Raw genomic sequence first — 11,031 nt, forward strand, 5'->3', positions numbered from 1 at the left:
TCTTTCCTCACAAATCCTGTCCTCACAAATCCTGTCTTAAGGGCACATTCAAGATATGAAGAGGGTGTGAGCCTGTGACCTGTGACCTAGATTCAGGAATTAAGTAGTTATAATAACAAAAGAGTGGCCAAAACCCAGATAATGCAATCAGGTAACTTGCCAGACAAGAGATAAACAAAGCACTCAGATTTCTGTGATGTATGTATGATGTTTCTGGGGGGTGGTCTTGAACTCCAGGGCGGGCAATTTAAAATGTCTATACATATAAGGGCTTGCGAGTATGGCTCAGGGTCCTCTTCCTCTCTCCTGCTTGTGGGGTGAGCACCCTGTTGCAACAGTTAATAAAGATCAGGCTTACTAGCTGCTTTGCTTGTCAATATTCTCTGGTTGGCCTCTGTTATTCTCTCCTACCAATAGAGAACCTACAAAAGGACTCTATATGGGCTCTTGGGTACCCCATAAGGGAAAGGAGCAGGTTTTTTCTACAGATATCAATATTAAAAAAAGATTTGGGAGAGCCAGGGTTTAAATCCCCCATCATCTCCTGGCAAATAGAAGGGGAAGAAATGGAGGCAGTGAGAGATTTTACTTTCTTGGGCTCCATGATCACTGCAGATGGTGACACGAAATTAAAAGACGCCTGCTTCTTGGGAGAAAAGCAATGACAAACCTAGACAGGATCTTAAAAAGGAGACATCACCTTGCCAACAAAGGTCTGTATAATTAAAGCCATGATTTTCCCAGTAGTGATGTATGGAAGTGAGAGCTGGACCATAAAGAAGGCTGATCGCCGAAGAATGGATGCTTTTGAATTCTGGTGCTGGAGGAGACTCTTGAGAGTCCCATGGACTGCAAGAAGATCAAACCTCTCCATTCTGAAGGAAATCAGCCCTGAGTGCTCACTGGAAGGACAGATCCTGAAGCTGAGGCTCCAAGACTTTGGCCACCTCATGATAAGAGAAGACTCCCTGGAAAAGACCCTGATGTTGGTGTTGTAAATAAAAATATGCCCTTTTCCCTTATGGGGTATCCAAGAGCCCATATAGAGTCCTTACATAGGTTCCCTATTGGTAGGAGAAAATAACAGAGGCCAACCAGAGAATATTGAGAAGCAAAGCAGCTAGTAAGCTTGATCTTTATTGATCTGTTGCAACATGGTGCTCCCCTCACTCGCAGGAAAGGAGGAGGACCCCCAAAAAATGCTGTGCAAGGGCTTGTAAAGACTTTTGAAATTCCCATCCTCTAGATCCAGACCACCCCTAGAAACATTATGCATTCATCACAGAAGGGGTGTAACCTAAGACCACCCCTCAGAAAAGGCGGTCTAAAACAGAACATTTGCATGTTGTTTTCTCCTGTCGCTTTGTTTATTTCCTGTCTGGCAGGTTACTTGATTGGATTTCTTGGGGAGCCTGGGCAGTCTTTTGTAATGATAAGGCTCACACCCTTATTCAAACACAGATTAAGACAGGATTTGTGAAGGAAGAGACAATGGGGAGGCTTTTCCATTTTGACCATGCAGAGAAACATTTGCTCAGTCTAGGAATCAAAATGGTTCCAGGTTGGCTTTCCTGTGCTGATCTATGTACGTGTGGTTATGAATGTTGCCATATATCTAAGACCATAAAATTCCTATCACATTGGGAAAGATGGAGGGCACAAGGAGAAGGGGACGACAGAGGATGAGATGGTTGGATGGTGTTCTTGAAGCTACCAGCATGAGTTTGACCAAACTGCGGGAGGCAGTGGAAGACAGGAGTGCCTGTTGTGCTCTGGTCCAGGCGGTCATGAAGAGTCGGACACGACTAAACAACAACAACAGTCCATGAAGCTTACTGGGTGTGACCCTGTGGACCAGTCCCTGCCTCTCAGACTAATTACCTCGCAGGGTTGTTGTGGGGGTTAAATGAGAAGGGGGAGAACCACGCATGCGCCCTTGAGCTCTGGGTGTGGGGGAAGGTGGGGTGAAATAAATGCAGTGAAATAAATGAATAGATGACCTTCTTGTATTTTTCTGTTTGCTTTTAAGGAAATGCAGTCTTGTGTGTGATGGGAAGGGGACTGCGAAGTTGAAAGCGGTAACAGGACTGGGGGAGTGGAAGGGAAAACAGCTGGAGGGCCCCCCCAATTCTTTTATTTCACAAGGTTTATATGCCATATTTTTTTTGGTTTTCTCCCGCTCTGGAAGGCAGGACCCGAACCAATGGCTTCAAGTTACAAGAAAGGAGATTCTGACCCATAGCTGTCAACGTTTCCCTTTTTTAAAGGAAATTCCCTTATTCCGAATAGGATTCCTCGCAAGAAAAGGGAAAAGTTGACAGCTATGAATCAAACATCTGGAACTCGGGAGGCTGTGGGCTCTCCTTCTTTGGAGGTTTTTGATCAGATGTTGGGTCAGGGATGCTTTCGCTGAGATTCCAGCTGTGCGGGAGGTCAGACTCGATGACCCCCGGGTGTCCCTTCCAACTCTATGGTTTTATGACTCTATGGTTCTCAGCGGGCGGTCCCGCCTCCTTCCTCCAGCCGCGGAGTCCTCCGGAAGGAGAAGGGCCGCTCTGCCCGCTCCCTCGCAGCCCCTCTCTATGGCCTTTCTGCACTACCCGCCCCGCTCCTCGGAAGCGGAAGTGCGTCGGGACGCTGGGATGCGGAAGTGCCGGCTGCGGCGGGGGAACTCGGTTGCCCGGCGGTTGCCACCATGGCAGCGGCTGGGGGGTCGGGGAGCAGCGGCGGCGGGAGCCCGGTGGCCGCAGGAGGTGAGAGTTGCGCCGCATCCCCCTCGCCTCAACGCCCCGCAAGCTGCCGTGGGGCTGGGCTGCGGGAGGGCAGGCGGATAAGGGGGGGCAGGAGTCCCTTTGAGACACGTAGTCTCTCTCTACGTGTATCATACAGACAGTTCGATATATAGATGCCTCTCCCGATAATACGAATATGTATGTATATATGAGAGAGACATTGGTATTTCTATAAGGAGAGAGAGAGAGAGAGACATATACTGGGCTAGCCAGAGAGAGAGGGAGAGCTAGCCCTAATATACATATATACATATATATGTATATATAATACACACAAACACACACGGCTGCTGGTGAGCAACAAGGAAAGAATGCTATGCTGTCCTTCTCTGCAACTGGTCGAGGGTGAATTTTAGTGCACAGAGGAGGAGTATTTTAGCCATTTCGGTTGGAGATCCTGGAAGTGTGAATCCCTGTAGGAAAGTCTGTCCCCATGTTACGCTACAAATCCCCCCTTTAAAAGAGAGAGGGAGAGCTCAAAGAAATATTAAAGGGAAGCTTAGGGGGCCAGGAGAGTGTATTTCATCACAATTTTGATAACAGTTTCTAGTGTGATGGAGGATTTGTGATCAGAATGGATAGAAATGGTAATAGCTACTAGCAAAAAGAAGGTCTGGAAGGCTGGCTTACCAAGTGGTAACTGATGATGTGTAAAAGTTCCGCCTTCGTTTTCAAAGGAATTATACCTCTGACTACCAGATTTTGGGGATAAACGGTAGGAAGTCGTCATCATTGCCATGCCTATCCCCTGTGGGAGGTGGGTTGCTGAACAAAGCCAGCCTGCATTATACTCCTTTACGGCTGTTATTCTTAACAGTTAGTTCTGCAGTCCTATTAGGACGTCATAGGTGACTCCAGGAACTGAGATGGGGAATGCCTGCACAGCTGTTTATTGTAACTATTTCCATTGCTTGTATTAGGCTTCTTGCTGTTTGATTTTCTCTTTCAGGAATCAGGTGGCTACACTTTGCTGTTCATAGGAATGTAGTTCAGCAAGCTGTGGCTGTGCCATTTTCCTGTCCTCACTTCCTGCTAGGTCTGCGCGTGTCTCCCATGGCAGGTGCAAGATATTGTTTGCTGAGCCAAGCAGAGGGCAGGCGGATCTCTAGGATCCGGTTTGTGCGTCAGAACAGGGGGGTGGAAAACCCTGACCTTTCACATGCCACTGGAGCTCTGAGACCTGGATTAGTAGATGTGAAGTATTGCAAGAGGGGTGGGATTTTGCTCAGCCAGGAAGTTTATCTAATACTCAATGGTAGTAATTCCATTCTCCTTTGATGCCAGCAGCCAAGGTGATCAGGTGAGCCTCCAGCAGCAGTTGGTGCAGGAAACGATTAACTCTCATAAATGCAGGACTTGCCTTCATCCTAAAAATCTCCAGGCCCTTTATTTTAATTCACATTTACCTTTTTTCACTATTTATTTATTTATTTATTTATTTCCAACTTTACAAAGTACATCAACTTCAGTACCAACAGTAAAAGTTAAAACATCAACTATAAAACTTGAGACCACTGTGTTACTTTACCATTTTTGTTAGTCATCCCCTAATGCATCGCATTCTCTACCACCTTAGATGTCTTAGGAGAGGCACGTCCAACTCCCTAGAGGCTGCAATCTTCTTCCAGCATAAAACAACTGGCAGTGATCTACCCATTGTCATTGGAGGGGGGCGGGAAGCAAAGTTGTTGAGCTTTTTTTACGGGGGTGGGGGGCATGGATACCAAAGTTGTTGAGTTTTTGGGTAAGCTTTTTAAAGAGAAGGATAAACTTGCTGAGCTGCTTTTTTGGGAGGAAAGACATAAACTGCTAAAAAAAAATCGACTAGTTTATTATCAGTAACGACCACCCATTTTACGGACAAAACAATAATGGTGGGGGGGTCCAACACAATTCTTTTTACATCCACCAATCCAAAGGGAGCCCACAATCAACCGTGATCATTCTGTGATCAACCTGTCGATCGCGAATGACCTGTTGGACATTGCTGCCTTAGGACATTATTCCATGGATTTCCACGAGTCTGGGGCGTCCTTATACATCCCTCTGTTTTGTTTAAATGTTTGATAAAGGAGTCCCCCCTGCACCCCTACCACATAGAAAGCACCCACACTAAGTTCATGTTTGCCAGTACCCGGCTTGTTTCAAACAAGGGCTTAGTGTGCCAAGACTTTAGTGCTCTTGTCAGCAACTAGTTGTATGAGAGGATCACTTTCTGAGGAGATGGAGGCTGGTGGGCTAGGGCTTCCCTTTCCCCCATCTCCCAAAGTGGGTTGTCGCCACAGGGTGGACAACTGCAGTGGGGAGTCTGCTAAAACTTGGGCAGTCTGGATGTAACCCTTGGGCTTCCAGTTACTCATGCCTGCCTCTGTGGTCACTGATGGACTCGGCCCTGGAGAACTCAGGTTGCTCTCATTGTGTGGGGTTTTCTGTGTTCTTCCTTGGACATCCCCAGCTTTGTTATAGGAATAGGTGTGGTTCCCCAAACATGTGTCTCCGTTGTTCAAGCCTTGGTTTGGTAGTTGCTTATCACAGCTTTCCGCTGCAGGGTGTAATACTGAGCTGATCCCTACTTTTTCCCCCCCAGGTAACAGACGGTTGAAGTACATCAGCTTAGCTGTCTTGGTGGTTCAGAATGCCTCCCTCATCCTCAGTATCCGCTATGTGCGCACGCTGCCTGGGGACCGCTTCTTTGCCACTTCCGCTGTGGTTATGGCTGAAATCCTTAAGGGAGTCACCTGCCTGCTGCTCATCTTCATTCAGAAAAAAGGTGGGAACTACTGTGCCTCAGAAGACGGAAACCTTGCAGAAATCCTCCATTCCCAGCGCATTAGCCTGTGTTCTTGCTGGGTGGATCATTGAGCTTTTGCTTTGGTGAAGGCTAGTGGCTAGTTTGGAAAACTTGAATCTCTCCTGTTGTCAGTGATTTATTTAATTTAATTGTCCTTGCTCTGTCTTGCCTCTGGACTTGGCGCTCTGTGACCATAATGCTATTGCTGTAAATATAAATGCATGATAGTATTTACACACACACTCTCTCTCACTTATTTTCCCCCTCTATCAAAAAACAAAAATTCAACCATCCACTTAAATTAATAGGCCTTAGATTTGAAGTAAAAGGAAGTCATTAGTCACACATTGTATAATTAACCTACAGAACTGATAGCTCTAAGATGCGGGGGTAGCCACTAGCATCAATTCCTTTATAAAGAGATTAGTTGGAAGATCTCTGGCTATTATCTCACGCTGCCTGAGGGGATTGTCAATAGGGTGTTAGCTATTGCTTTCAGGGTCCGCTTGTGAACTTCCCTGAAGCCTCTATTGGTAGACAAAATGTTGAGATCAGATGGGATGACCAGCTGTGTAAATTCTTATGCTCTAATGCCTACTCCGTTTTGCACATTGTAGTCTAGGGATTGGTGCCCAGGCTGCTACCTGCCAAACTTGCACAGGCCCATTCACTTCTAGGGATTTCTACCATCCAGCCCATTATAAACTTCAGCAGATGCTTCTACCTCAGCCAAGGCCTTGGGAAAGTAGTACTTTGTACTCTTCCCCCCGCCAGGTGAATAGTAGCACTAGGCTCATAGAAGAAGAAGAGTTTGGATTTGATATCCTGCCTTTCACTCCCCTTCAGGAGTCTCAAAGCGGCTAACAATCTCCTTTCCCTTCCTCCCCCACAACAAACACTCTGTGAGGTGAGTGGGGCTGAGAGACTTCAAAGAAGTGTGACTGGCCCAAGGTCACCCAGCAGCTGCATGTGGAGGACTGGAGACGTGAACCCGGTTCCCCAGATTACGAGTCCACCGCTCTGAACCACTACACCACACTGGCTCTCATAACTGTGTGCTCACCATGAGGCAGGTGCATGGAATGCCAACGCCTCTGTTGCTGTTCAGACTAGAAAGTAAAGGATTCCTTTTGTATGTTGACTCACATAAGAGAGAGCTTGGTGGGCGCTCTGCTGAGCCATCATTACAGTCTCTTCCATCCCTTGTCAGTTACAAATAATGAACCTTGTTAAAAACAACAACATTTATTTCCAACCAAGACAGTGGTCTCTTTGTCTGTCTCTCCTTTCCCAGGTAACCTGAAACAGTTTGCTGCTTCCTTGTATGACTCGATTGTGGTGCAGTATATGGACACACTCAAACTCGCAGTGCCTTCTCTCATTTACACCCTCCAAAACAACCTCCAATATGTGGCCATCTCCAACCTGCCTGCAGCCACCTTCCAGGTGAGACACCAGCTCTGGGACCCAAGTCTTAGGTCCTCCCTTGCAGGTTATTCTGAAGAGGGTGCTCTACTCACTTTCATTCACCCGCTTTATATAGATATGCACATCCTGTTCCTCCCACCCCCACAATGTTGAATGAAGCCATGAGGGGTGGCTATCCTGAGATGTGTTACAATAATTCCTTAGAGCTCCTGCAGCAGGTCTTAGTGAAGTCATGTGGAGGCATCCAGAAATGTCCGCTGCTGTGTGGGACCACACCTATAGTTTTATTTTCCAAGGCTTGGTTAATAGTACACCCCTATCCATAGACTAGGTGAGAGCCATAGACAGCTGTTCATTGGCAGTTATTCTATTCTCTGGTGGACAGAGGAACCCTGCATATTCTGTGCGCAGAAAAGCAGGATTATTTCATCTGGTTAAAGGTAAAGGTACCCTTGCCCGTACGGGCCAGTCGTGTCCGACTCTAGGGTTGTGTGCCCATCTCACTTAAGAGGCCGGGGGCCAGCGCTGTCCGCAGACACTTCCGGGTCACGTGGCCAGCGTGACAAGCTGCATCTGGCGAGCCAGCGCAGCACACGGAAACGCCGTTTACCTTCCCGCTAGTAAGCGGTCCCTATTTATCTACTTGCACCCGGAGGTGCTTTCGAACTGCTAGGTTGGCAGGCGCTGGGACCGAGCAATGGGAGCGCACCCCGCCGCGGGGATTCGAACCGCCGACCTGACGATCGGCAAGTCCTAGGCGCTGAGGTTTTACCCACAGCGCCACCCGCATCCCTATTTCATCTGGTTAAATTATGCCAATTAACCAATTCAGCATTTTTATAAATGTGGGAAATTCTTCATTAAAAAACAAAACCAAACAAAACTATTTTGTATAATTCTGGTTCTGTTAGGGGAAAGAGCAAACTGTCCTTCTGGGTTCTTAGAACTTAGCAGGTATCGCCCACTTCTTCTCATTGTTCCCACAGTCGTAAAGGCTTGTATTTATGCGCTCTGTCTCTACTTCCATGGAATTGCGGTATGCACACTCCTGGGTATGTGATTCTGAGCCTCTACCACTTCATTGGCTTTCAGGGGTTAAAGTGAGTTCATTGTGAACTGGTTAAACCAGTGCCACACCGTTTGAGACCTTGGCTGAATTTGTTATGTGGAGAACAGGGTATGATCTGAAACGGAATCGGGGCACTAAACTGCAGTACTGCATTGGAGGCCGTTTTCTGTTTTAGTAACAATGTGAACCTATCTAGAGAATAGGGGTTGGGCCTTTGCTGTTGGTCCCTCCCTGGCTGGACGTTCTCCTATCGCACGGCATGTTGGGATGCCTACTAAACTGCACTGCCTTTCTCAGGTCACCTACCAACTGAAGATCCTCACCACAGCTGTCTTCTCTGTGCTGATGCTCCGCAAGAGCCTGTCCCGTCTCCAGTGGCTGTCCCTTGTGCTCCTTTTTGTCGGTGTGGCCATTGTCCAAGTGGAGCAGCAGCAGGCAGGGGGCAGATCACCCCCTGGAGGCCAGGGAATGCAACAGAACTACATGGTGGGGCTTGTGGCCGTGGTGGTATCATGCCTCTCATCTGGCTTTGCCGGAGTCTATTTTGAAAAGATCCTCAAGGGCAGCGCAGCCTCCGTCTGGCTACGTAACGTCCAACTAGGCATCTTCGGAACCTTGCTGGGGCTGTTGGGGCTGTGGTCCACAGAGGGGGCAGCCGTGGCTGAGCGTGGATTCTTCTTTGGCTACACCCCGCTTGTGTGGGGAGTGATCCTGAACCAAGCTTTTGGCGGCCTGCTGGTGGCTGTGGTGGTGAAATATGCTGACAACATCCTCAAGGGCTTTGCCACCTCCTTCTCCATCGTAGTGTCCACTGTGGCTTCCATCTACCTCTTTGACTTCCACCTCAACCTGCTCTTTGCTCTAGGAGCAGGGCTGGTCATAGGGGCTGTCTATCTATACAGCTTGCCCAAGGGACCTTTGGCCAGCCGCTCCTTAGCGGGGACAGCTACAGAGCATCAGGGCCACGCAGCACAGAGCAAGGAACTTCCTTCTGTGACTACAGATGGCTTCCTGTCCAAGTCAGTGTTGGTCAATTGAGAAGAAAAGAGCACATCCTCCATACCTGTTTTTGGTTTCTTGTGAAGTTTCCACAACACTTGTCCTCCCCCTTCAATTTAAACCTGTCCCGCCTCTGATTCTCTCCTGCCTCGTGCTCATCTCTTCTTCTGCCCCCCCCTAACTTTGTGCTGACCACTCACCCACTCTCTTCCACGCCGCCCCCATCCCACTTCTTCCATTGCCAACTCAACTTCTCCAGCTTCTCCCTGACTCTTAAATGTTCTGTCTGTTTCTCCACTATGCCTGTCTGGGGACAATCCCTGCCCCACCAACAGAAGCAGCTGAAGGGCAAAAGCTGCTTTGGAATCACCTGGGTCCTTTGCCTTGAGACCCACAAAACTCCCTCTTGTTTGGTCAGCAGGGAGCAAATTCACAAAGAGGTGTATTTTTGTATGAACACTCTGAACGAAGGATCCCAGACAGCCACTGAAGGGGATGTGTATGTTGCTGTGGAGATCACGTGCTGTGCATAAGCAGAGAAGGGTGGAAGGAGACCTCATCTGCCATTGTGGAGCATACAAATGTTCTGGGTTATTTTGGGTTTTTTAGTGTCGTTTTTAAAAACGCCACCTTTGAAGTGGTAGGATTTTGCTTGCTTACCACTGGCCACTGGGAATCTGTTAAGTTAATCTACTGTAGTAGATGAAAATTAAATGAGAAGCGTTCTGAGTGTGTGTGCTTGTGGGAGAGTGAGAGTGGCAGAACTTGTATGTTTGTGAAGTGAGAAAAATTGAGAGGAGAGGGGAACCGGATGGGAAGTTAGTAGTGAGGGAGGGGGCTGCTAGGAGCCCTGGTTCTCTTCTTTCTGTAGCTCTGGGTGGATAGTTGGAACTACAGGACTGGAGCTGGGTTCTAGGCAACCTTAATTATTTCCTGCCCTCAGCATGTATTTAGTGTCTATAGTCTTTGAGGATCACTGGGTAAATGGAGGGGGAGCATGAATCACTACTTACTAATGAAGATTTTCCTGTGGAAGACACTGCAGAACCAAACTGCAATCTGCTTGTCTCATTTAATGCTTGAAGTAGCAGCAGTTGTGGGGGGTGATGGGACAGGGATGTCCCTTGTTGACAGTGCACAGAGGACTGACTTGCACAGATGGGAGGTGGGAAATCTTCATCAACACTTGCCTTATGCTGTGGCTCAATGGAGGTACCTGGGAACCCAAGACTTGAACGCCAGATACTCTGGAATCCAATGGCTGCCACTAGGGGTGGGGCAGAAAGCTGAAAATCGGCACCATTCAGATTCTTTCATACCCTTCAGCGTAGAACATTGGGTGGGTCTAAATTGCAACCAGGATTCCTCGCTAGCTCGGCAGCCTGCACAGTGTAAGGCCCACTGACTGTAGTGCAGCCATGCATTTGAGGGCTGCTAGTTTTACGGTTCCAGGCAAGCAGCCAAAGCAGGTCGTAGATCCCCTCATGAGCTGTCATACGTGTTTGGTGGGCTGTGCTCAGCTTGGTGGATCACAGAGTTATGCAAACTGGAGCCTGAAGGGTTAAGCCATGGAGGAGCGGGGGGCACTGGGGGACTCGGGTGGTGGCAGCTGTGTCCATTTTGGTGCCTCACTTTCCCCAGCTCTGCTCATGGAGGGTTGGTGGGAGAGCAGCTGCCTTTATAAGAATCCTTACGCATTCTGTTCTGGCTGGAGCGATGTTTTGTGGGGGTCACTAAACCTAGAAAGGGGTTTTTGGCGTCAGGCGTATCAGTCAGGTTTTGTGTTGGGGTGGGAAGATAATCAAAAGTAACATGGTATGTGTATATATATATATAAGGTTTTTAGATTGCTGATCATTTTCTATGAATCCTGCTTTTTTTACAGAAAAAAAGCCTGTACCGTTTGCCAATGTACATGAACCACAGATGAATAAAGAGAGTGTATTTATTTA

At 48.0% G+C, this 11,031-nt stretch overlaps 1 protein-coding gene across 1 annotated transcript; it reads left to right on the forward strand.

Annotated features, from left to right (window-relative positions):
- Nucleotides 1–2,621: 2,621 nt before the first annotated feature.
- SLC35A2 (solute carrier family 35 member A2) lies at nucleotides 2,622–11,031 on the forward strand. The gene is made up of 4 exons (XM_053370572.1): nucleotides 2,622–2,753; nucleotides 5,380–5,562; nucleotides 6,878–7,029; nucleotides 8,378–11,031. Exons 1-4 carry the CDS (start codon nucleotides 2,696–2,698, stop codon nucleotides 9,116–9,118), a joined length of 1,134 nt encoding a protein of 377 aa, XP_053226547.1. The 5' UTR covers nucleotides 2,622–2,695; the 3' UTR covers nucleotides 9,119–11,031.

The sequence above is a fragment of the Podarcis raffonei genome, chromosome 17 (assembly GCF_027172205.1).
Source record: "Podarcis raffonei isolate rPodRaf1 chromosome 17, rPodRaf1.pri, whole genome shotgun sequence".
NCBI lineage: Eukaryota > Metazoa > Chordata > Lepidosauria > Squamata > Lacertidae > Podarcis > Podarcis raffonei.

Coding starts and splice junctions, on each gene's coding strand:
- SLC35A2 (XM_053370572.1), top strand. CDS start 2,696: ATGGCAGCGGCTGGGGGGTCGGGGAGCAGCGGCGGCGGGAGCCCGGTG. Junction 2,754..5,379: donor GAGCCCGGTGGCCGCAGGAG/GTGAGAGTTGCG, acceptor TTTCCCCCCCAG/GTAACAGACGGTTGAAGTAC. Junction 7,030..8,377: donor TGCCTGCAGCCACCTTCCAG/GTGAGACACCAG, acceptor TGCCTTTCTCAG/GTCACCTACCAACTGAAGAT.